This window comes from Nyctereutes procyonoides, unplaced genomic scaffold (genome assembly GCF_905146905.1).
Source record: "Nyctereutes procyonoides isolate TBG_1078 unplaced genomic scaffold, NYPRO_anot_genome, whole genome shotgun sequence".
NCBI lineage: Eukaryota > Metazoa > Chordata > Mammalia > Carnivora > Canidae > Nyctereutes > Nyctereutes procyonoides.
Window position 1 is genome coordinate 51,797,008 of NW_026575125.1, and position 27,788 is coordinate 51,824,795.

Consider the following 27,788-nt stretch of genomic DNA (forward strand, 5'->3'; position numbering starts at 1 on the left):
GATTCTCAATACCAACTGAAATTAGGGTAAAAGAAAACCACAATGGGATACTACTTCAAACCCACTAGGATTGTGAGTAACACAAAGACAAGTAATAATAATAAATATTGGTAAGGATGTGGAGAAATTGGAACCCTCATACTTTGGTTTGTTCATATTAAAATTCTGTAGATGATTTAGAAAACTGTTTTTTTTATTGGAGTTCAATTTGCCAACATATAGCATATCACCCAATCAAGTGCCCCCTTCAGTGCCCATCACCCATTCACCCCCAAACCTGACCACCTCCCCTTCCACTACCGCTTGTTCATTTCCCAGTTAGGTGTCTCTCATGTTCTGTCACCCTCACTGATATTTCCCACTCATTTTCTCTCCTTTCAGCTTTATTCCCTTTCACTAATTTTATATTCCCCAAATGAATGAGACCATATAATGTTTGTCCTTCTCCGACTGACTTATTTCACTCAGCATAATACTCTCCAGTTCCATCCACGTTGAAGTAAATGGTGGGTATTTGTCATTTCTAATGGCTGAGTAATATTCCATTGTATACATAAACCACATCTTCTTTATCCATTCATCTTTCGATGGACACCGAGGCTCCTTCCACAGTTTGGCTATTGTGGACATGGCTGCTAGAAACATCGGGGTGCAGGTGTCCTGGCGTTTCATTGCATCTGAATCTTTGGGGTAAATCCCCAACAGTGCAATTGCTGGGTCATAGGGCAGGTCTATTTTTAACTCTTTGAGGAACCTCCACACAGTTTTCCAGAGTGGCTGTACCAGTTCACATTCCCACCAACAGTGCAAGAGGGGTCCCCTTTCTCCACATCCTCTCCAACATTTGTTGTTTCCTGTCTTGTTAATTTTCCCCATTCTCACTGGTGTGAGGTGGTATCTCATTGTCGTTTTGATTTGTGTTTCCCTGATGGCAAGTGATGTGGAGCATTTTCTCATGTGTTGTTGGCCATGTCTATGTCTTCCTCAGTGAGATTTCTCTTCATGTCTTTTGCCCATTACATGATTCAATTGTTTGTTTCTTTGCTGTTAAGTTTAATACATTCTTTATAGATCTTGGATACTAGCCCTTTATCTGATAGGTCATTTGCAAATATCTTCTCCCATTCTGTAGGTTGTCTTTGAGTTTTGTTGACTGTTTCTTTTGCTGTACAGAAGCTTTTTATCTTGATGAAGTCCCAATAATTCAATTTTGCCTTTATTTCCCTTGCCTTCATAGATGTGTGTTGCAAGAAGTTGCTGTGGCCAAGTACGAAAAGGATGTTGCCTGTGTTCGCCTCTATGATATTAATGGGTTCTTGTCTCACATTTATATCTTTCATCCATTTTGAGTTTATCCTTGTGTATGGTGTCAGAGAATGGCCTAGTTTCATTCTTCTGCACGTTGCTATCCAATTTTCCCAGCACTATTGATTGAAGAGACTGTCCTTTTTCCAGTGGATAGTCTTCCCTGCTTTGTTGAATATTAGTTGACCATAGAGTTGAGGGCCCATTTCTGGGTTCTCTATTCTGTTCCACTGATCTATGTGTTTTTGTACCAGTACCACAGTGCCTTGATGATCACAGCTTTGTAGTACAAACTGAAATCCTGCATTGTGATGCCCCTGGCTCTGGTTTTCTTTTTTAATATTCCCCTGGCTATTCGGGGTCTTTTCTGATCCCACACAAATCTTAAGATGACTTGTTCCAATTCTCTAAAGAAAGTTCATGGTATTTTGATAGGGATTCCATTAAATGTGTAAATTCACCTGGGTAGCATTGACATTTTCACAATATTAATTCTTCCAATCCATAAGCATGGAATATTTTCCATCTCTTTGTGTCTTCCTCAATTTCTTTCAGAAGTGTTCTGTAGTTTGTAGGGTATAGATCCTTTACCTCTTTGGTGAGGTTTATTCCTCGGTATCTTATGCTATTGGGTGCAATTGTAAATGGAATTGACTCCTTCATTTCTCTTTCTTCAGTCTCATTGTTAGTGTAGAGAAATGCCATTGATTTCTGGGCATTGATTTTGCATCCTGCCACACTGCCGAATTGCTGTATGAGTTCGATCTTGGGGTGGAGTCTTTTGGGTGTTCTCTGTACAGTATCATGTCATCTGTGAAGAGGGAGAGTTTGACTTCTTCTTTGCCCATTTGAATGCCTTTTATTTCTTTTTGTTGCCTGATTGCTGAGGCTAGGACTTCTAGTACTATGTTGAATAGCAGTGGTGAGAGTGAATATCCCCGTTGTGTTCCTGATCTTAGGGGAAAGGCTCCCAGTATGTCCCCATTGAGAATGATATTGGCTGTGGGTTTTCTGTAAATGGCTTTTAAGATGCTGAGGAATGTTCCCTCTATCCCTGAAGTCTGAAAAGTTTTGATCAGGAATGGATGCTGAATTTTGTCCAATGCTTTCTCTGCATCTATTGAGAGGATCATATGGTTCTTGTTTTTTCTCTTGTTGATATGTTCTATCATGTTGATTGCTTTATAAGTGTTGAACCAGCCTTGCATCCTGGGGATAAATACCACTTGGTCATGGTGATTTTATTAATTTGAGTCTTTTCTCTTTTGTTTTTAATAAGGCTGGCTAATGGCTTATCTATCTTATTAATTCTTTCAAAGAACCAACTCCTGGTTTTGTTGATCTGTTCCACAGTTCTTCTGGTCTCTATTTCATTGAGTTCTGCTCGAATCTTTATTAACTCTCGTCTTCTGGTGGGTGTAGGTTTTAATTGCTGTTCTTTCTCCAGTTCCTTTAGGTCCAAGGTTAGCTTATGTAAGTGAGTTGTTTCCAGTTATTTGAGGGAGGCTTGTATTGTGATGTATTTCACTCTCAGGACTGCTTTGGCTGTATCCCAAAGATTTTGAATGGTCGTATCTTCAATCTCATTAGTTTCCATGAATCCTTTTAATTCTTCTATAATTTCCTGGTTGACCCTTTCATCTTTCAGCAGGTTGGTCTTTAACCTCCATGTGTTTAATTCCTTCCAAATGTTTTCTTGTGATTAACTTCTAATTTCAAAGCATTATGGTCTGAAAACATGCAGTGGACAATCCCAATCTTTTGATATCAGTTTGAGACCTGATTTGTGACCCAGTATGTGGTCTTTTCTGGAGAAAGTTCCATGTACACTTGAGAAGAATGTGTATTCAGTTGCATTTGGATGTAAAGTTCTGTAAATACCTGTGAAATCCATCTGGTGCAGTGTATTTTTTCAAGCTCTTGTTTCTTTGGAGATGTTTGCTTAGAATATTTGTCATTTGCAGAAAGCGCTTTGTTGAAATCTCCAGTATAAATGTGGTATTATATAAGAATATCTTAACTTTGGTTATTAATTGATTGATATACATGGCAGCTCCCACATTGGGGGCATAAATATCCATGATTGTTAAGTCCTCCTGTTGGATAGATCCTTTAAGTATGATATAGTGTCCCTCTTCATCTCTTACTACAGTCTTTGGGATAAACTTTAATTTATCTGATATAAGGATGGCTACCCCTGCTTTCTTTGGAGGACCATCTGAATGGTAAATAGTTCTCCAACCTTTTATTTTCAGGCTGTAGGTGTCCTTAGGTCTAAAATGAGTCTCTTGTAGACAGAAAATAGATGAGTCTTGTTTTTTTATCCAGTCTGAAGTCCTGTGCGTTTTGATGGGATCATTAAGCCCATTCACATTCAGAGTGATTATTGAAAGTTATGACTTTAGTGTCATCATAATACCTATTCAGTCCCTTTTTTGTGTGTTATTTCTTTGGACTTCTTATTTCTTTTACAGAGTCCACTTTAATATTTCTTGTAGAGCTGGTTTGGTGGTCACATATTCTTTCCGTTTCTGCCTATTTTGGAAGCTCTTTATCTCTCCTTCTATTCTGAATGAGAGCCTTGCTGGATAGAGTATTCTTGGCTGTATGTCCCTATTGTTTAGGACCCTGAATATATCCTGCCAGCCCTTTCTGGCCTGCCATGTCTTGGTGGAGAGATCTGATATTCACCTAATACTTCTTCCCATATAGGTTGGGGGTCTCTTGTCTCTTACTGCTTCAAGGGTCTTCTCTTTATATTTGGAATTTGTAAGTTTCACTACTAAATATCAGGGTGTTGAATGGTTTTTATTGATTTTGGGGGGGTATCTCTCTATCTCCTGGATCTGAATGCTTGTTTCCCTCCCCAAATTAGGAAAGTTCTCAGCTATGATTTGTTCAAATACACTTTCTGGTCCTCTGTCCCTCTCGACACCCGCTGGAACCCCAATTAAGCATAGATTTTTCCTTCTGAGGCTGTCATTTATTTTCCTTAAGCTTTCATCATGATCTTTTAATTGTTTTTCTCTTGTTTTTCTCAGCTTCCTTCCTTGCCATCCACTTGTCTTCTATGTCACTCACTCTTCTACCTCATTAACCCTTGTCGTTAGGACCTCCAGTTTTGATTGCAACTCATTTACTTGATTTTAAATTTTGGCCTGATTAGATCTAAATTCTGCTGTCATGCAGTCTCTTGAGTCCTTTATGCTTTTTTCCAGAATCACCAGTAGCTTTATAATTGTGCTTCTGAGTTGGTTTTCTGACATCGAATTGTAATCCGAATTCTATAACTCTGTGGGAGAGAGGACTGTTTCTGATTCTTTCTTTTGTGGTGAGTTTTTTCTCATCCTCTTGCTTAGTGCAGAGTGGCTAAAAACAAATTATACTGGAAAAAGGAAGGAAAAAAAGAGAAAAGAAAAAGGGGGGAAAAGAAGATAAAACAAAAACAAAAACAAGAAGGGATTCCTTTGGTTCTCTATATTGTAAATCCCTGGACTTCCCCTGGTACTTTCCATCACTGCTGGTTCAAGAACTTTCTCTTTTCCTGTCCTTCCAGCTGGTCTTCTGGGGGAGGGGCCTGTGGTGCTGTTTCTCAGGCTATGCACCTGGGGAGCTGCCCCGCCCCCTACCAGGGGCATGTCTCAGTGGCAGCTGTTTATCCATTGAGGACCTTGTTCCCTGGTTGTCTGATCCTCCCCGGCACAGCGTGACACCAGGAGGAACAACAGTGGTGGCAGTCAGCTCTCCAGCCCTGGAGTCAGCTCCTGCAGTAACTACCAGTCTCCCAGTCCACACTGGCCTGGATGCTCTGGGGGCAGGGGGCAGTGATCTGCACAGCTCAGGCGTGCCCAGTGGCAGGTGCATCCTTGGTGTCCTGTGCCCTCCTGGGCATCACCTGTGCTGGGGGGAATGCAGGATCCTGGTGTGTACCCCGGTTCCCTGGGATCCGGGGCCTGCACTGCTCCAATCCCGCTTCTGGGGCTATGCAGCCCCCTCTGCCCAGAGCTGCCCACTGAGCTGCTCCCGAGGCCTCCCCGGCATGCGCTCCAGCCCTTTACCACAGTTGGCTAGGGTGTGTGGCATGCTCTCCCCTGGGGTGCACCTCCTCTGCTAGTGACTCCGGGAACCCGGAGGCTCCACTGCCCCTCCTGGGATCCTGCCCAAGGTCCCTATGAGTGTCTTTCCATCTGGGAATATTTTTAAAGTTCCTGCTTCTCCGGGATTGGGCTTTCCTGTCTTGGAGGCTGTCTCAGCTGCCCTTAGCATGGCTCCTCGCGGGGCCCCTCCCCCCTGGATTCTTTTTTATTTTTTTCCATCTTCCTACCTTGTTAGAAGCACGAACTCTTTTCTCTGTCCCGTTCCAGCTGCTCTCTCTTTAAGACTCTGGCGGAATTTGTAGGTTTTCAGGATGATTTGAAAGTTATCTAGGTACTCACTGGTGGGGACATGTGACTTGGGGATCCTACTCTGCCGCCATCTTGCCCCACCCCCTTGAATACTGTTTTGGCCGTTGTTCAAAAGCTTAAACAGAGAGTTACCATATGATTCAATAATTCCATGCCTAGGTATCATTATTCATAATAGCAAGTAAATGCTAACATATGTGTCCTTCAGGTGATAAATGGTTAAACAAATATGATACAGCCATACAATTATATGGCACTAAAAATGAAATATTGATCATACAACATGGAATAACCTTGAAAATCTTATGCTAAATGGAAGAAAATCACAAAAGACCACATATTGTATGATTTCATATCTATATGAAATGTCTAGAATAGGCAAATCCATGGAAATAGGAAGTAGATGAATGGTTGCCTGAATGTAAGGGGAAAATGGGAATGGGAAGTGATGCTAATGACTTTGCAGTTTCTTTGAGGAGTGATTAAAATGGTCTGGAATTATATAGCCATAATGGTTGCACAGCTTTGATAATATACCTAATAACCACTGATTCATATACTTTAAAATGGTACATTTTATGGTATGTAAATAATATCTCAAAAAAAGTGATGTTACTGTTTAGCTAAAGCTAAATATTGTCTTTTTTTTTCTTTTTTCCTCATGCATAATGAAGCCTGACTGATTTTAAAATCCTACCTCCTGGTAGTTGTAGCTTCCCCGACCTCTGATAATCTTTTCAGATGATGTTTAATAACCTAATCTTTGGTTACCTCTACCTGGAGAGGTGTGGGCAGTGTGACAGTGGCAAGGCCTTAGCTCTAGAAACGAGACAGGTCAGAATTTGAAATGTAGGATTGTCTTTTATTTCCTGTGTGACCTTGAACAAGTTGCTTAGCTTCTGTGAGCTTTTGTATTCTCATGTTCAATTTAGGGATAGTTGCACATCCTTTAATAAAGTTATTGTGATATTAAGCTGTCAGCCAAAGTGCTTTATCTATTTATGTTTCAGGAAATTAAACTTTTCCTTTAAATGTTCCAATATGATATGCATCACATTTCTTTTAGGCATACTGATCTTGCCTGGAAAAATGCCAAAATAAGAAAAAAATCTCCTTGATTCCTTTTGTAGTGTTAACATTAAAAATAAAGCAGTTACTTTACCATCAAAAATGGATTTGGAAATAATAGAGAATTGCAATTCAGAACTAGGAAGTTGTGGTAAGACCATAGGCAAGTTCAACAAGCAAAGGAAAGAAACATTATTTTATGGAGAAGGAGGAAGTTGAAAGGGGTTGTTAAAGTCCACTGGAGTTAAAGCAAGAGTTTAGAGTGATTATTGTTTCTCCTTTGCTGAGTGGCGGGGATAGTGGATCTATAGGAGATGCAATGTACATCTTTCCCTGTTGAGGCCTGTAATTGATGATTCTTTCCTGCTGACGATTCTTCTCTTAAGGGTCTGTAATTGATGATTCATCCTTTAATTGACTTTGAGAGGTATGCCTCCTACATCTAGCCTTTCCTTCTAGCATCTCAAATTCGTGTTAGTGAGGTTTCTCTTTATTACTTTTCACAGTAGCATACAGAATTTGGGGACAGGAGGTCAGTGAACATTTCTATTTTTTCCCTATTTACTCTTCCTGATTAGGGTATTTTTTTTCTCTATATTGAGCTTGAGCTTTTAAGTTGCAGTGTTTCCAAAGGTGACCTCCTTGGGTTAATGCAGCAGCTTGATCCTCCGAAGAAAAGAATGCCATTGTCTAGTGTCCTGGATTGACCCAATTTAGTTTCTTTGGTCCTAGGAATTCTGGATTAGTTGTCCAGTTCTCTTGGGAAGGGAAATCTATTTTTGATTAAAAATATTAATAAGAATATATTTATTTTCTAGTCTTTCAACATATTTTCTTTAATTCAATGCCATTTGAAAATATATTTCCTGTTTCTGTTGAGAAGTTGTGAACTTTAAAAGTTACCAGAGAGGGAGGGGCAAGATGGCGGAAGAGCAGGGTCCACAAATCGCCTGTCCCCACCAAATTACCTAGATAACCTTCAAACCATCCTGAAAATTTACGAATTCGGCCTGAGATGTAAAGAGAGACCAGCTGGAACGCTACAGTGAGAAGAGTCCGCGCTTCTATCAAGGTAGGAAGACGGGGAAAAAGAAATAAAGGAACAAAAGGCCTCCGAGGGGGAGGGGCCCCGCGAGGAGCCGGGCTGAGGCCGGGGCGAGTGTCCCCAGGACAGGAGAGCCCCGTCCCGGAGGAGCAGGAGCTGCACCAACCTTCCCGGGCGGAAAGGGGCTCGCAGGGAGTTGGAGCAGGACCCAGGAGGGCGGGGATGCCCTCGGGCTCCCGGGGACACTAACAGACACCTGCGCCCCGGGAGAGTGCGCCGAGCTCCCTAAGGGCTGCAGCGCGCACGGCGGGACCGGAGCAGCTCGGAGGGGCTCGGGCGGCGGCTCCGCGGAGGGGGCTGCGGGGCGGGAGCGCGAATCCAACAGCGCAGGCCCCGGAGCACAGGGCGCCGGGACACAGCCCAGGATCCGGCCTCCCCCGGGACAGGCAGAGGCCGGGAGGGCCCAGGACAGCGAGGACGCTCCTGCCTCGAGCTGAGCAGATCAGCGGCCCCGCCCCGGAGCCTCCAGGCCCTGCAGACGGAGAACCGAGAGCCCCGAGCCCCGTAGTTCCTGCGGAGGCTGACTCCAGGCTTCCAGAGCTGCCATAGCCACTGGGGCTGTTCCTCCTGGGGCCTCACGGGGTAAACAACCCCCACTGAGCCCTGCAGCAGGCAGGGGCAGAGCAGCTCCCCCAAGTGCTAACACCTGAGAATCAGCACAGCAGGCCCCTCCCCCAGAAGACCAGCTAGAGGGACCAGTGATACTCCCCCGTGTTCCAATACAACTTGTTTTTGGCCACTCTGCACTGAGCAAAATGACTAGAAGGAAAACCTCACTTCAAAAGAAAGAATCAGAAACAGTCCTCTCTCCCACAGAGTTACAAAATCTGGATTACACTTCAATGTCAGAAAGCCAATTCAGAAGCACTATTCTACAGCTACTGGTGGCTCTAGAAAAAAGCATTAAGGACTCACGAGACTTCATGACTGCAGAATTTAGATCCAATCAGGCAGAAATTAAAAATCAATTGAATGAGATGCAATCCAAACTAGAAGTCCTAACGACGAGGGTTAACGAGGTGGAAGAACGAGTGAGTGACATAGAAGACAAGTTAATGGCAAAGAGGGAAACTGAGGAAAAAAGAGACAATCAATTAAGGGACCATGAAGACAGATTAAGGCAAATAAATGACACTCTAAGGAAGAAAAACCTACGTTTAATTGGGGTTCCCGAGGGCGCCGAAAGGGACAGAGGGCCAGAATATGTATTTGAACAAATCCTAGCTGAAAACTTTCCCAATCTGGGAAGGGAAACAGGCATTCAGATCCAGGAAATAGAGAGATCCCCCCCTAAAATCAATAAAAACCGTTCAACACCTCGACATCTAATAGTGAAGCTTGCAAATTCCAAAGATAAAGAGAAGATCCTTAAAGCAGCAAGAGACAAGAAGTCCCTGACTTTCATGGGGAGGAATATTAGGGTAACAGCAGACCTCTCCACAGAGACCTGGCAGGCCAGAAAGGGCTGGCAGGATATATTCAGGGTCCTAAATGAGAAGAACATGCAACCAAGAATACTTTATCCAGCAAGGCTCTCATTCAAAATGGAAGGAGAGATAAAGAGCTTCCAAGACAGGCAGGAACTGAAAGAATATGTGACCTCCAAACCAGCTCTGCAAGAAATTTTAAGGGGGACTCTTAAAACTCCCCTTTAAGAAGAAGTTCAGTGGAACAATCCACAAAAACAAGGACTAAATAGATATCATGATGACACTAAACTCATATCTGTCAATAGTAACTCTGAACGTGAATGGGCTTAATGACCCCATCAAAAGGCGCAGGGTTTCAGACTGGATAAAAAAACAGGACCCATCTATTTGCTGTCTACAAGAGACTCATTTTAGACAGAAAGACACCTACAACCTGAAAATAAAAGGTTGGAGAACCATTTACCATTCAAATGGTTCTCAAAATATATCCTAAAAACTATAGAACACTTCTGAAAGAAATTGAGGAAGACACAAAGAGATGGAAAAATATTCCACGCTCATGGATGAGCAGAATTAATATTGTGAAAATGTCAATTTTACCCAGGGCAATTTACACGTATAATGCAATCCCTATCAAAATACCATGGACTTTCTTCAGAGACTTAGAACAAGTTATTTTAAGATTTGTGTGGAATCAGAAAAGACCCCGAACAGCCAGGGGAATTTTAAAAAAGAAAACCATATCTGGGGGCATCACAATGCCAGATTTCAGGTTGTACTACAAAGCTGTGTTCATCAAGACAGTGTGGTACTGGCACAAAAACAGACATATAGATCAATGGAACAGAATAGAGAACCCAGAAGTGGACCCTGAACTTTGTGGTCAACTAATATACGATAAAGGAGGAAAGACGATCCACTGGAAGAAAGACAGTCTCTTCAATAAATGGTGCTGGGAAAATTGGACATCCACATGCAGAAGAATGAAACTGGACCACTCTCTTGCACCATACACAAAGATAAACTCAAAATGGATGAAAGATCTAAATGTGAGACAAGATTCCATCAAAATCCCAGAGGAGAACTCAGGCAACACCCTTTTTGAACTTGGCCACAGTAACCGGAGAAGGACAAACAGTGTATGTTCTCATTCATTTGGGGAAAGGGAATATAAGGGAAGAGAGAAGAAATGTGTGAGAAATATCAGAAAGGGAGACAGAACATAAAGACTTCTAACTCTGGGAAATGAACTAGGGGTGGTGGAGGGGGAGGAGGGCGGGGGGTGGGGGTGAATGGGTGACGGGCACTGAAGGGGACACTTGACGGGATGAGCACTGGGTGTTATTCTGTATGTTGGTAAATTGAACACCAATAAAAATTAATTTATATTAAAAAAAAAATAAATAAAAGTTACCAGAGTTTAAGGGACACTAAAAACTATTTAACTCATCTTTTTAAACATATATATAATAAGTCCAGGAAGAAGTTACTTGCCCGGTCACCTTGCCAATAGGTGACACAAGAGTAGAAAGTTGGGATTTGGGAGAAGGGGTAAGGTTTATTGCCTTCTATGTATTGGCACTTTACATTTATCTTCTGATTTAGTTTTTTTTAAGATTTTTAAAAATTTATTTGTGAGAGACACAGAGAGAGAGGCAGAGGTATAGGCATAGGGAGAAGCAGGCTCCCTGCAGGGAGCCTGATGTGGGACTTGATCCCTCGACCCCAGGATCACGACCCAAGCCAAAGGCAAACACTCAACCACTGAGTCACCCATATGCCCCTGATTTAGTTTTTATAAAAACACTTTTAGATATATTATCATGCCTCTTTGACAAGTGAGGCAACTGAAACTCAGTTAAGTCACTAATCAAAAGTTGTATAGCAAGATGATAAAAAAATGTAGCTGCAAGTCCACCTCTCTCTCTGTTGAAGTCATGCTCTTTATTTCACTAAACTATCCCCTAAATTAGAATCTTCCTTATATATTACCTTAATGATAGATGTTTCTATCATGTCATATGCCTTTCGTATCTATAATCCCACAAAAACTCTTCAGGAACCTGAGGAGAAACAAAACTAGAATGCAGGCAGATGGAATTTATCTTATTATTAAGGAAGGAGATTTTAATAGAAACATCCTGAAAGCAAGGAATGGTCTGTCTTAGGAGAGAGTGAGCCCTGTCATTTAGGTGACTTACAGTCCTGGGCAAACTAGGGATTGTGGTTTGGAATAAGGGCCTTCCAGTTTTATAACTGTGACAGTCCTGGGCACACTAAGACAAGTTGGTCATCGCTACTGTCACTGGAAGTGTGTGAGCAGAGATTGGATGTTTCCTCAGGTTTGAAGCATTGTATGAAGAGTTGGATAAGACCATCTGAACTCCTTCTATTACTGTGGAACAAGATATTTACCGTGTTGTTTCTGTTTTTGGAGCTAATGTCCAAATTCTGATAAAATCAGGTCAGAAAACTGGTAAACATGATAACAATAACACAAAATAGAAACAGGAGAGTACCTGGGTCTCTCTGCTCTCTATACTACACAGCATTGTTTTATTTTTGTTAGTTTGTTTTCTTCATTCATTTTTGTTTTATTTCAACTTAAGAATATACTCTCAGGAAGTTAAGCTTTATTTCTTGACTCAGCATGTGAGTGTTCACCACTGCAATTGTATTATACCAACCAAGCTATATGACACTAAGTGAATTTTGGCTTAAATGGTCTGGGAAGGGGTGTGGTAAAATTGGTATCTAAGCTTCCCAGATGATTCTAATGTGCAACCAGAGTCAGGTATCAAATCAAAGAAGGAGGGATCCCTGGGTGGCGCAGCGGTTTGGCGCCTGCCTTTGGCTCAGGGGACGATCCTGGAGACCCGGGATCGAGTCCCATATCGGGCTCCCGGTGCATGGAGCCTGCTTCTCCCTCTGCCTGTGTCTCTGCCTCTCTCTCTCTCTGTGTGACTATCATAAATAAATAAATTAAAAAAAAAAACAAAAAACAAATCAAAGAAGGAACAGACACCTGGATGGCTCAGTGGTTGAGCATCTGCCTTTGGCTTGAGTAGTGATTCCGGAGCCCTGGGATCAAGTCCCACATCAGGTTCCCCACAGGGAGCCTGCTTCCCCCTCTGCCTGTGTCTCTGCCTCTCTCTGTGTGTCTCTCATAAATAAATAAATAAGATCTTTATAAAAATCAAAGAAGGAACAGAACTAACATTTATTGAATCACTATCATGTGTTCTGGGAGCTATACTTGATGTTATCTTGTTTATCATCATACTTGATGTTATTTTTTTTAATCATGAAACAACCCTGTGAGATAGGAATTATTATTTATAGGTAAGGAAAGTGTGTCTCAGAGAATTTGAGTAACTCATCAAAGGTCACAGCTAGTAAGTCAAATGTGCTTCGCACTAAGCTATAGTGCTTCTAAAAAACAAGAAAAAACACTTAACCTTTATTAAGTCCGTTGGCAACTCATTATTCAATTATATCTCCATAACTACTCTGATGTAACAATTACTTACATCCTCATTTTACAGATGGAGAAATTGAGGCATGGAAGGGCTAAATTAAAAGATTTATCTAGGTTGGTAAGTAGTAGAGCAGGGTTTCAAACTCAAGTCTCAAGATTTTAGCTCTGCTTTTTTTTTTCCACAGCAAACCCATTGCCCCTCTCCTAATTATTTTGCTTGCCGATAAAATGAGAGAAGTCTTAGCTACTTCTAAGAGTGCTTGTGAGGATTAAATTAAATATTAGCTATGAAATAACTCATGGAAAACCACAGGCCAATATTCCTGATGAATAACGATGTAAAAATTCTCAAAAAGAAAAAATTAGGAAACAGAATTCAGAGCACACTAGAAGAAGCATATATCAGGATCAAGTTGGATACATGTCTGTGGTGCAAAGATGGTACAACAAATGCAGATCAATAAATTTGACATATTACATTAAGGGAATGAAAGATAAAAATGATCATCTCAGTTGATGCAGGAAAACCATTTGACAACTCACAAAAGCAAAATACCAGGTCCAGAATTCATAGACAAATTCTAATATTAAAGAAGAGTTAACACCTATCCTTCTCAAACTATTCCAAAAAATACAAGAGGAAGGAAAACCCATTCTGTGAAGCCAATATCACCTAGCTACCAAAACCAGATAAAGATACCACAAGAAAAGAACCATAGGCCATTATCTCTCATTAATATAGCTGTAAAAATCCTCCACAAAATATTAGGAAACCAAATCAAACAATATATTTTTTTAAAAATCAAACATTATATGTTCTCATTCATTTGGGGGATATAAAAAATAGTGAAAGGGAATAAAGGGGCAAGGAGAGAAAATGAGTGGGAAATATCAGCAAGGGTGACAGAACATGAGAGACATCTAACTGGGAAATGAACAAAGGGTGGTGGAAAAGGAGGTGGGCAGGGGGTTGAGGTGACTGGGTGACGTGCACTGAAGGGGATACTTAACAGGATGAGCACTGGGTGTTATGCTATTTGTTGGCAAATTGAACTACAATAAAAAATACAAAAAAATCATACACCATGAATAAGCATTTATTTCTGAGATGCACAGTGGTTTAATATTTGCAAAACAACACGATACATCACATCAATAAGAGAAAGAATAAGAACCACATGGTCATTTCAATGGATACATAAAAAGCATTTGACAGAATACAACACCCATTCATGATAAAAATCCCTCTGCAAAGTAGATCTAGAGGGAATATACCTCAACATAACAAAGGCCTTATAAGAAGAAAACCACAGCCAATATCATACTCAGTAGTGAAAAACTGAGAACTTTTCCCCTAAGGTCAGGAAGAGGACAAGGGTTTCCACTCACCACTTTTATTTAAGATAGTACTGGAAATTCTATCCACAGAAATTAGACAACATAAAGAAATAAAAGGCATCCAAATTGGTAAGGAAGAAGTAAAAATGTCATTATTTTCAGAGGACATGATAACTCTATATACAAGATCCCAAGGACTGACAAAAAAGACTAAAACTGATAAACTAATTCAGTCAACTTGCAGGATACAAAATTAGTGTACAGAAATCTGTTGTATTCGTATACATTAATAATGAAATAGCAGAAAGAGAAATGAAGAAATCAATCCCATTCTCAGTTGCACCAAAACAATAAAATATCAAGGAATAAACAATCAAAGAGGTGAAGGACCTATACTCTGAAAACTATAAAACACTGATAAAGGAAGTTGAAAACACAAATAAATGGTAAGCCATTCTATGCTGATGAATTCAAAGAAAAAATATTGTTAAACTGTCCATACTACCCAGAGCTATCTACAGATTTAATGCAATCCTTATCAAAATACCAACAGGATTTTTCAAGGAACTAGAACAAACAATCTTAAAATTTGTGTAAAATCAAGAAAGAATTCTAATAGCCAAAGCAATGTTGGAAAAGATAAACAAAACTGGAGGTGTCACAATTTCAGATTTTAAGTTATATTACAAAGCTACAGTAATCAAAATGTTATGATACTGGCATAAAAAACATAGATAAATGAATGGAATAGAACTGAGACCCCAGGAATTACCCATTATTATATGGTCAGTTAATCTTCAACTAAAGAAGAAATCCTATCCAATCAGAGAAAAGACACTGTGCTCAAAAAAGTGTATTTGCGAAAACTGGACAGCAGCATGCAAAAGAGTGAAACTGGACTACTTTCTTTCACCATACATGAAAATAAACTCAAATTGGATTAAAGAGCTAATTGTAAGACCTGGAACCACACAAATCATTAAAGAGAAAAAAACGGCAATATCTCTGACATTTTTCTAGATATGTCTCCTGAGGCAAGGGAAATAAAAGCAAAAATAAACTGTCGGGACTACATCAAAATGAGTTTCTGCACAGCAAAAGAGATAATCAACAAAACTGAAAGGCAACCCATGGAATGAGAGAGGATATTTGCAAATGACATGTCTAATAAAGGGGTAGTATCCAAAATATGTAAAGAACTGATATAACTCAATACCCAAAGAACAAATAATCCAATCAAAATATGCGCAGAAGACATGAACAGAAATTTTTCCAAAGAATATATAAATATAGCCAAAAAACACATGAAAAGATGCTCAATGTTATTCATCATCATGAAAATGTGAATCAAAATTATAATGATATGTCACCTCACACCTGTCAGAATGGCTAAATTAGAAAACACTAAAAATAAGTGTTTATGAAGGTGTGCAGAAAAAAAGAATCCTCTTGTATTGTTGGTTTGGAATGTAGATTGGTACAGCCACTGTACAAAACAATATGGAGGTTCCTCAAAAAATAAAAAATAGAGCTATCCTACAATCTGATAATCGTACTACTGAGTATATACCCCCAAAATACAAAATAAAAAAAAAAACACTAATTCAAAAGGATATATAAACCCCTATGTTTATAGCAGCATTATTTACCATAGCCAAATTATGAAAGCAGCCATGTGTCCATTGATAGATGAATGGATAAATAAGATATGGCATGTGTGTGTTGATATATTATATATGAAATAACTGCATTATATATAAATATATATATTATATGGTATATTATTCAGTCATAAAAAGAAAAAATCTTGCTAATTGCATTAATATAGGTAGAGCTAGAGAGTATATTGCTAAGTGAAATAAATCAGAGAAAGACAAATACCATATGATCTCACTCATGTGGAATCTAAGAAAGAAAACAAATAAGCAAAGGAAAAAAAAAAGAGACAGACACAAACCAAGGAACAAACTCTTGATTATAGAGAACAAACTGATGGTTACTTGAGAGGAGGAGTGTGGAGAGATTGGTGAAATAGGGCTTGGGGATTAAAGAATACACTTATCATAATGAATGTAAACCAGAAGGAAATAAAATGATTAAAAAAAAAGTTGGGGTAAAGAGATTAGTTTCAAAATAACTGCACTACAGGACCTTAATGCTGGACTTCGGTCATCAAAACTAAATAAAGGCCAGACATCATCTCATTGTTATAGTTCTGCCATAAGTCAGGGCTATGTAAGTAACTTACTCAATAAAATAGATGTATTTTGGAAAGTTTGCAACTTTTTACAAATCAAATTTTACATTTTAAATATGCTAGGAAAGTTCAATAATAAAAGGTATCGTGAAATGAATCTTTCATAATGCTAAATCAAACAAAACAAAAACTATTTGTATTATGATTAAACACCAATAAAAATAATAAACACATTTGGCAGAATTCAACATCTGTTTATGATAAAAACTCTCACTCTCAAAAAATTAAGTATAGAAGGAATGTACCTCAACATAATTAAGGCAATATGTGACAGCACACAGCTAAGATAATACTCAGTTGTGAAAGTTCCAAAGCTTTCCTTCTAAAATCAAAAAGAAAACGAATGTACCCTCTTGCTATTGCTATTCAGCATTTTACTGGAAGTCCTAGCCAGATAAATTAGGTAAGAAAAAGAAATAAAAGGCATCAGAATTACAAAGAAAGAAATAGAATTATCTCCATTTTATATGGAGAAAATCCTAAAGGCTTCACCAAAAAGGGGCGGGGCAAGATGGCGGAGGAGTAAGATCCCCAAGTCACCTGTCCCCAACTTACCTAGATAACTTTCAAATCATCCTGAAAATCTACGAATTCGGCCTGAGATTTAAAGAGAGAACAGCTGGAATGCTACAGAGAGAAGAGTTTGCGCTTCTATCAAGGTAGGAAGATGGAAAAAAAAAAAAGTAAAGAATCCAGTGGGAGAGTGACCTCCGAGAGGAGCCGGCTAAGGACAGCGGTAATAGCCTCCTGGGACAGGGAAGCCCAGCCCTGGAGAAGCAGGAACTTTAAAAATCCTCACTGGATTCTTCCCAGACGAAAAGGCACTTAGCACGGAAATGGGGCCACAGGAGGGACAGGGGAGCCTCCAGTCTCCCAGAGTCACTAACAGAGGAAGTGCACCCCAGGGGAGAGTACACGACAGACCTCAGCCGATCTCTGCAAAGGGCTGGAGCGCACGCCTGGCACGGGGCCTCGGGAGAAGCTCAGGCGGTGGCTCCTGATGGGGGGGCTGTGCCCTGCCTTTCAGCGCCATGGCCCCAGAAGCGTGACTCAAGCAGCAGAGGCCCCAGATCCCAGGGTGCTGGGGACACAGCCCAGAATCCTGTGCTCCCCCCAGTACAGGCAGAAGTGGGGAGGGCACAGGACAGCGAAGACACTACTGCAGCTCGGCACCCCCAAGCTGTGCAGATCAGTACCCCCCGGCCCGGAGCACCCAGGCCAGTGTGGACTGGGAGATTGCAGTTGTTCCTGCGGGAGCGGACTCCAGGGGTGGAGAGCTGGCCCCCGCCACTATTGTTCCTCCTGGTGTCACCCTGTACCTCGGACAGAGCGGAGCCACCAGGGAACAGGGGCCTCACAGGATAAACAGCTCCCACTGAGTCGTGCACCTGGCAGGGGAGGTGGGGCAGCTCCCCCAGGTGCACACACCTGAGAATCCGCACAGTAGATTCTCAGAAGACCAGCTGGAAGGACAGGGGAAGAGCAAGCTGGAAGGACAGGGGAAGAGCAACTTCTTGACCAAATAGTGCTGTAAAGTTCCAGGGGAAGTCGAGGGATTTACAGTATAGAGAAGCTGAGGATACCCCTCCTTTTTTCTTCTTTTTTTTCCTTCCTTTTCCAGTACAACCAATTTTTAGCCACTCTGCACTGAGCAAAATAACTAGAAAGAACTCACCACAAAAGAAATAATCAGAAACAGTACTCTGTGCCACAAAGTTACAAAATTTGGATTACAATTCGATGTCAGAAAGCCAATTCAGAAGCACAATTATAAAGCTACTGGTGGGGGATCCCCAGGTGGCAGCGGTTTAGCTCCTGCCTTCCACCCAGGGCGAGATCCTGGAGTCCCGGGATTGAGTCCCACATCAGGCTCCCTGCATGGAGCCTGCTTCTCCCTCTGCCTGTGTCTCTGCCTCTCTCTCTCTCTCTCTCTCTCTTTCTGTCTTTCATGAATAAATAAATAAAATCTTTTAAAAAATAAACGTACTGGTGGCTCGGGGAAAAACCATAAAGGACTCAAGAGACTTCATGACTGCAGAATTTAGATCTAATCAGCCTAAATTAAAAATCAATTAACTGAGATGCAATCCAAACTGGAGGTCCTAATGATGAGGGTTAATGAGGTAGAAGACAGAGTGAGTGACATAGAAGACAAGTTGATGACAAGGAAGGAAGCTGAGGAAAAAAGAGAAAAACAATTAAAAGACCATGAGGAAAGCTTAAGGGAAAGAAATGACAGCCTCAGAAGGAAAAAAAAAACTACATTTAATTCGGGTTCCAGCGGGTGTTGAGAGGGACAGACGACCAGAAAGCATATTTGAACAAATCATGGCTGAGAACTTCCCTAATTTGAGGAGTGAAGCAGGCATTCAGATCCAGAGGATAGAGGCCCCCCTAAAATCAATAAAATCAATAAAAACCATTCAACACCTCACCTTTCTCTTAATAGAGAAACTTGAAAATTCCAAAGCTAAATAGAAAAACCTTAAAACTGGGAGACAAGAGATCTCTAACTTACATGAGCAGAAATATTAGATTAAAAGCAGACCTCTCCACAGAGACCTGGCAGGCCAGAAAGGGCTGGCAGGGTATATTCAGGTCCTAAATGAGAAGAACCTGCAGCCAAGAATACTTTACCAGCAAGGCTCTCATTCAGAATAGAAGGAGAGATAAAGAGCTTCCAAGATAGGCAGAAACTGAAAGACCATGTGACCACCAAACCAGCTCTGCAAGAAATATTAAGGGAGACTCTGTGAAAGAGAGAAGGTCCAAGGAAATAATGCACACAAAAAAGGGACTGAATAGGTATTGTGATGACACTAAATTCATATCTTTCAAGTAACTCTGAACGTGAATGGGCTTAATGATCCTTAGACCTAAGGACACCTACCACCTGAAAATGAAAGGTTAGAAAACCATTTCCCATTCAAATGGTCCCCAAATGAAAGCAGGGGTAGCCATCCTCATATCAGATAAATTAAAGCTTAACCCAAAGACTGTAGTAGGAGATGAAGAGGGACACTATATCATACTTAATGGATCTATCCAACAAGAGGACCTAACAATCATGAATATTTATGCCCCGAATGTGGGAGCTGCCAAGTACATCAATCAATTAATAACCAAAGTTAAGACATTCTTATATAAAAAAAGACATTCTTATATAATAATACACTTATACTGGGAGACTTCAACATGGCACCTTCTGCAAATGACAGATATTCTAAGCACAACATCTCCAAAGAAACAAGAGCTTTAAATGATGCACTGGACCAGATGGATTTCACAGATATTTACAGAACTTTACATCCAGACCCAACTGAATACACATTCTTCTCAAGTGCACGTGGAACTTTCTCCAGAATAGACCACATACTGGGTCACAAATCACGTCTAAACTGATACCAAAAGATTGGGATTGTCCCCTGCATGTTTTCAGACCATAATGCTTTGAAACTAGAACTCAATCACAAGAAGACATTTGGAAGGAATTCAAACATGCGGAGGTTAAAGACCATCCTGCTGAAAAATGAAAGGGTCAACCAGGAAATTAGAGAAGAATTAAAAAGATTCATGGAAACTAATAAAAATGAAAATAAAACTGTTCAAAATGTTTGGGATAGAGCAAAGGGAGTCCTGAGAGGAAAATACATCACAATACAAGCCTCCCTCAAAAAATTGGAAAAAAAACTCAAATACACAAGCTAACCTTGAATCTAAAGGAACTTGAGAAAGAACTGCAAATAAAACCTACACCAAGTAAAGAGAGATAATAAAGATTCGAGCAGAACTCAATTAACTAGAGACCAGAATAACTGTAGAACAGATCAACAAAACCAGGAGTGGGTTCTTTGAACGAATTAATAAGATAGATAAACCATTAGACAGTCTTATTAAAAACAAAAGAAAAAAAGAGTCAAATTAATAAAATCATCAATGAAAAAGGAGAGATCACAACCAATCCCAAGGAAATACGAACGATTTAAAAAACATATTATGAGCAGCTATACGCCAATAAATTAGGCAATCTAGAAGATATGGACGTATTTCTGGAAAACCACAAACACCAAAACTGGAACAGGAAGAAATAGAAATCCTGAACAGGCCAATAACCAGGGAAGAAATTGAAGCAGTCATCAAAAACCTCCCATGACACAGAGGTCCAGGACCAAATGGCTTCCCAGAGGAATTCTATCAAACTTTAAAGAAGAAACAATGCCTATTCTACTAAAGCTGTTCCAAAATATAGAAAGCGATGGAATACTTCCAAACTCATTTGATGAGGCCAGCATCACCATAGTTCCAAAACCAAAGAATCCACCAAAAAGGACAATTATAGACCAAAATCCGTGTGGAACACATATGCAGAAATTCTCAACAAGATACTGGCCAATAGGATCCAAAAGTATATTAAGAAGATTATTCACCATGCCCAAGTGGGATTTATCCCCAGGATGCAAGGCTGGTTCAACACTGTTAAAACAATCAATGTGATAGATCATATCAACAAGAGAAAAAACAAGAACCATATGATCCTTGCATTAGATGCAGAGAAATCATTTCACAAAATACAGCATCCATTCCTGATCAATACTCTTCAGAGTGTAGGGATAGAGGGAACATTCCTCATCATCTTCAAAGCCATTTACAGTAAGCCCACAGCCAATATCATTCTCAATGGGGAAACACTGGGAGCCTTTCCCCTAAAATCAGGAACATGACAGGGATGTCCTCTCTCGCCACTGCTATTCAACATAGTACTAGAAGTCCTAGCCTCAGCAATCAGGCAACAAAAAGAAATAAAAGGCATTCAAATGGGCAAAGAAGTCAAACTCTCCTTCTTCGCAGATGACATGATACTGTATTACACAGGGAAAACCCAAAAGACTCCACCCCAATATTGCTAGAACTTATACAGCAATTTGGCAGTGTGGCAGGATACAAAATCAATGCCCAGAAATCAGTGGCATTTCTCTACACTAACAATGAGACTGAAGAAAGAGAAATGAAGGAGTCAATCCCATTTACAATGGCACCCAAAAGCATAAGATACCTACGAATAAACCTCACCAAAGAGGTAAAGTATCTATCTAAAAACTATAGAACACTTCTGAAAGAAATTGAGGCAGACACAAAGAGATGGAAAAATATTCCGTGCTCATGGATTGGAAGAATTAATAGTGTGAAAATGTCAATGCTACCCAGGGCAATTTACACATTTAATGCAATCCCTATCAAAATACCATGGACTTTCTTCAGAGAGTTGGAATGAATAATCTTAAGATTTGTGTAGAATCAGAAAAGACCCGAATAGCCAGTGGAATATTAAAAAAGAAAACCATATCTGGGGGCATCACAATTCCAGATTTGAGGTTGTACTACAAAGCTGTGGTCATCAAGACAGTGTGGTACTGGCACAAAAACAGACTCATAGATCAATGGAACAGAATAGAGAACCCAGAAATGGGTCCTCAACTCTATGGTCAACTATTATTTGACAAAGCAGGAAAGAGTATCCAGTAGAAAAAGGACAGTCTCTTTAATCAATGGTGCTTGGAAAATTGGACAGCCATGTTCAGACGAATGAAACTAGACCATTCTCTTACAGCATACAACAAAGATAAACTAAAAAATGGATGAAATATCTAAATGTGAGACAAGAACCCATTAATATCATAGAGGCGAACACAGGCAACATCCTTTTCGTACTTGGCCACCGCAAGTTCTTGCAAGATATATGTATGAAGGCAAGGGAAACAAAAGCAAATCGAATCATTTAGACTTAATCAAGATAAAAAGCTTCTGCACAGCAAAAGAAACAGTCAACAAAACTAAAAGACAGCCTACTGAATGGGAGAAGATATTTCTAAATGACAGATGAAGGGCTAGTTTCCAAGATCTATTAAGAACTTATTTTTTTTATTAAGAACTTATTAAACTCAACAGCAAAGAAACAAACAATCCAATCATGAAATGGGCAAAAGGCATGAACAGAAACTTCACATGGAGGACATAGAGATGGCCAACAAGCATATGAGTAAATGCTCTGCATCACTTGCCATCAGGGAAATACAAATCAAAACCACAATGATATACCACCTCACACCAGTGAGAATGGTGAGAAGTAACAAGACAGGAAACAACAAATGTTGGATAGGATGTGGAGAAAGGGGAACCCTCTTGCACTGTTGGTGAGAATGTGAACTGGTACAGTCACTCTGGATAACCTTGCGGAGGTTAAAAAGAGTTAAAAATAGAACTGTGTGGGGGTTAAATAGACTTAAAAATAGAACTGCCCTATGATCCAGCAATTGCACTGTTGGGGATTTACCCCAATGATAGAGATGCAGTGAAACAGCAGGACACCTGCACCCCAATGTTTCTAGCAGCAATGTCCACAATAGCCAAACTGTGGAAGGAGCCTCAGTGTCCATCGAAAGATGAATGGATAAAGAAGATGTGATCTATGTATACAATGGAATATTACTCGGCCATTAGAAATGACAAATACCACTATTTGCTTCAATGTGGATGGAACTGGAGGGTATGTTGCTGCGTGAAGCAAGTCACTCGGAGAAAGACAAACATTATATGATCTCATTCATTTTGGGAATATAAAATATAGTGATAGGGATTAAAGGAGAAAGGAGAGAAAATGAGTGAGAAATATCAGTGAGGGTGACAGGACATGAGAGACACCTAACTCTGGGAAATAACAAGGGGTGGTGGAAAGAGAGGCTGGCAGGGGTTTGGGGTGACTGTGTGATGGACACTGAGGGGGGCACTTGACAGGATCAGCACTGGATTTTATGCTATATGTTGGCATATCGAATGCCAATAGAAAAACATACCAAAAAAAAGTCTTTACCAGAAAATTGTGTGGTAAGGAGTGACATGGGTGAAGAGAACCAAAAGTTTTAAAAAACACAAAAAAATAAATTATCTGAAAAAGAAAGAAAATGATTTCATTTCCAAGAGCATAATAACCAAAATAAGTAGGAATTGATTTAACCAAGGTGGTGAAAGATTATACTCTGAAAACTATAAGACGTTGATGAAAGAAGTTGAAGATGACACAAGTAAATGGAAATACATAGGTCTCGAATTGGCATGATTGATAATGTTAAAATGTCCATACTACCTAAGGCAATCTACAACTTGAATGCAATCCCTATTAAAATACCACCAGCATCTTTCACACACTAGAACAAATATTCCTCACAGTTTTATTAAACCACAAGAGACCTTGAATTGTCAAAGCAATCTTGAGAAGCAAGAACAAAGCTAAAGGCATCATGCTCCCTGATTTCAAATAATATTACAAAGATGTAGTAATCAAAATAGTATGGTACTGGCACAAAAACAGGTATATAGGTCAGCGGAACAGAATAGTGAGACCAGAAATCAACTCAAACTTATCTGGTCAATTAATCTAACATGAAGGAGGTAATAATATACAGTATGAAAAGATAGTCTCTTCAGTAACTGGTTCTGGGAAAGCTAGATATTCACATATAAAATAATGTTAGTAGATTACAATCTTATACTGTTCACAAAAGTTAACCTGAAATGGATTATACTTAAATGTAAGACCTGAAACCGTAAAATTCTAGAAGAAATCTCAGAGAAAAAGCTTCTTGATAGAGCCTTGGCAATTTTTTTTGATATGACAAACATAAAAATCAATAATAAGGACTGCATCAAACTAAAATTCTTCTGCACAGCCAAAGAAACAATCAACAAAAAGGCAGGGGTGGGCAGCCCGGGTGGCTCAGTATTTTAGCACCACTTTCAGCCCAGGGTGTGATCCTGGAGACCCAGGATGGAGTCCTGCGTTGGACTTCCTGCATGGAGCCTGCTTCTCCCTCTGCCTGTGTTGCTGCCTCTCTTTCTCTCTGTGTCTCTCATGAATAGATTAGTAAAATCTAAAAAAAAAAAAAAAAAAAAAAAAAAACAACGGCAGGGGTCCCTGGGTTGTTCAGTCAGTTAAGTGTCTGCTGTAGACTCAGGTTATGATCCCAGAATCCTGGGATTGAGTCCTGTGTAGGGTTCCCTGCTCTGGGGAGAATCTACTTCTCCCTCTCCCTCTGCCCCTCCCCGCTGATTGTTCTCTTTCTGTCTCTCTGTCTCTGTCTCTCTCTGGCTCTCTCTCTCTCAAACAAATTAAATCTTTAAAAAATTGAAAAGGCAACCTATGGAATAGGAGATAATATTTGCAATTTGTATATCTGATAAGGGGTCAATAGCCAAAACATACAAATAACTACAACTCAATAGCACTACAAAGAACCCAAATAATCCAATTAAAATGGACAAGAGACTTGAATTGACGTTGCTCCAAAGAAGATATTAAAATAGCCAATAGGTACATGAAACTCGCTTAATATCACTAATCATAAGGGAAATGCAATTAAAACCACAATGAGATATTCCCTCACTTAGAATGGCTTTCATCAAAAAGACAAGAGATGGTAAATGTTGGCAAAGATATGGATAAATAGGAATCTGTTGGTAGGAATGTAAATTGGTGCAGCTACTGTGGATAATAGAATGGAGGTCCCTCAAAAAATTTGGAATAGAATTACCTTATGATCCAGCAATTCCACATCTTGGTATATATCCAAAGGAAATTAAATTATTATGTTGAAGAGACATTGGCATTCCTGTGTTCAATGCAGCATTATCTACAATAGCCAAGACGTGGAAACAACTTAAGTTGATATATATATATATATATATATATATATATATATATATATATATATAATACACACATACACTGGAACTATTCAGTCATAAAATAGATGGATATTCTGCCATTTGTGACAACATGAATGGATCTTTATGGTATTATGCTAAGTGAAATAAATCAAAGAGAAAAAGAAATAATGTATGATTTCACTTATATGTGGAACCTAAAAAACAAACTCATAGTAAAAGAAATCATTTTTGTCGTTGCCAGAGGTGGGGGTTGGGGTTATTGAATGAAGGTAATGAAAAGGTACAAACTTACATTCATAAGATAAATAAGAACTGAGTATGTAATGTACAATATAATGACTAATTAGCATGACAATGTGGTATATTTGAAAGTTGCCAAGAGAGTAGTTCCTATCCTTAAAGTTACATAGTGTTGTATGTCAGTTATATCTCAATAAAACTGAAGGGAAAAAAATCTTTTGGATAGTGGAATTGCAAAAAACAAAACAAAACAAAACAAAACAAAACAAAAGCATTCAACAGTACTGAACACATTCTCCTCTTGGCCTTAGGTTTGATGCCTTCCTCTATTTTCCAGGCCGGTTTGGAGCACTGGTCCCTAACATATCACTCAGATCTCTGCCCACTTCCCTATCAAGTACTGTGGTTAATTTGGTTTATTTTTTATTCTGTCCTTCTAGCTGAATCCTTCAAGGAATTTGCCGAATTGCTCAACGAAGTAGAAAATGAGAGGATGATGATGGTAGGTAACTAATACTGGGCCTTGAACTGATATCTTGCCTGATATTGGGGATTTTTCTGTCCTCATTCATTGTATTCATACTGTTGTTTCAGTTTCTGTCTCATGGCTGTTTAGAACAGTAAAGATATTTAGGAAATAGATCTGGTTATTCTATCTCAAGCTTTTACCCCAGGAGTTGAGCATTAGGTAGGGAGAAATTAGTGTGGAAATCACATTCCTGTTCGTATCAGCAAGAAGGGGTTTCAAAGGACATTAAACCAGGCTATTGAACATGTAGAAAGAAATTATGGCCCATAGTGTTCTTAAATTATTCATTTATCTCTTTCTCTGCTTATAGAAGTAATAATATAGACTTTATGTATATTTGACATATAATTGTTTTATTTAAACCAGTATGGAGACTTTTCCTTACATTTATAGTATATTTCTTAATAGACTTATTTTTTAGAGAAGTTTTAGTTTTACAAAAACACTGAGTAGAAAGTATAGAGAGATTTCAGATAACCCCTTTTTTCTGTTTTGATTACTGTAGGTTTGTAGTAAGACTTAATATTAGGTATGAACTTTCAAATCAACTTGTCAATATCCACAAAATAAATTGCTGAGATTTTAATCAGGATTACATTGCATCTATAGAACAAGTTGGGATAAATTGACATCCTAAAAATATTGTCTTCTTATTTATGAACATGGATTATCTCTCCATTTATTTAACTGTTTAATTTCTTTCATCAGTTTTGTAGTTTCCTCACATAGATCTTGTACATATTTCATTAGATATATTCCTAAGTATTTTATTTTTTTGGTGTAGACTCTAGCAGCTTAAAAAATAATCTTTTTGTGTAGTCCCTACACCTGCAGCACCAGTGTCACCTGGGAAATTGTTAGAAATGCAGGTCCTTGGCCCCATGCCAGACATATTTGGACATAAAGGTAGAAGCACCTAAGTTGATCAATATTTATTTTTCCTAGGAGTGTGAGGGTAATTTTGGAACTTTGTAGAGGGCAGTGAGAGGTGCACCATCCTTTTCTTGATAGGATGACTTCCTGTGAGCAGTTCAGTTTTGTTAAGCCTATTTATTTAGTAGCCAGGATTCTTTGATCTGTCATTACTCATCCTTTTCAACAGTGTGGTACTGGCTTCTCAGAATATTGCTACCATTTCATCTAGACTCCTAGAGAAGTGGTATTGGAAGCAGGTCTTGGAGGTAGGGGAAGTATTCTTAGGTTCTCATAATGGCAATGCCACTGATTGTTGATTTCAAATAAATCATGGTATTTTGCTGTTTCTCTTTTTTCATATTTATAATGAGGAAAATAATCCTCCCCTCCCAAGGTTGTTGTAAGAACTCCAAATGATATAATTAATATGAAAGTGTTCTATAAATAACAACAACAAAAGACACTGAGTGTTATTATCTTTTGTTACCCCCATGATCCTGCTTATGGAAATTTGACTTGGAAATTTTCTTAGTTTAAGAGACTTACTTCTAAGGCTATTAAGGAGAGAACATTATGGGTAGTTTCTCTGGAGTCTGGTAGATGCCCTCCCCCCCACCCAGCTAATCTATACTGTACTAAATGTTTTCTTCTGCCTGAAGAGTTTGTGGACTACTGCCAATGTTGATCTCAAAGGCATTCAACTCCCTTTCATTCACATACCACTAGAAAGCTCAGCTGTGTATCTCTTGAGCCCTAGTTGTTACTTGATCTCTTTTATTTACCCGATTACAAAGCTCTGAAATATTAAAGTAGGACTCATCTTTTGAGATATTGTTTTTCCCACACTTCTTGTTGGCTCTTTTCCACAGGACTGACTCATTTTCTTCTTTTGCTATGTTGTACCCTTTTGTCCCCACAACTCTTCAATCATGTATTGAGTGTTTGCTCCCCATTTCCCATTTAACTCTAGGAATGCTGTGAAGGTTAGGCTCAATG

At 39.4% G+C, this 27,788-nt stretch overlaps 1 protein-coding gene across 3 annotated transcripts in view; it reads left to right on the forward strand.

Annotated features, from left to right (window-relative positions):
• The window catches only part of OPHN1 (oligophrenin 1), a 512,189-nt gene that overhangs the window by 210,796 nt on the left and 273,605 nt on the right, over positions 1-27,788 (forward strand). For all 3 annotated transcript variants that reach the window (XM_055337756.1, XM_055337758.1, XM_055337757.1), the window contains exon 4: positions 25,789-25,850. In XM_055337756.1, coding sequence (XP_055193731.1) covers positions 25,789-25,850 — 62 coding nt within the window. The remainder of the gene's footprint in view (positions 1-25,788; positions 25,851-27,788) is intronic.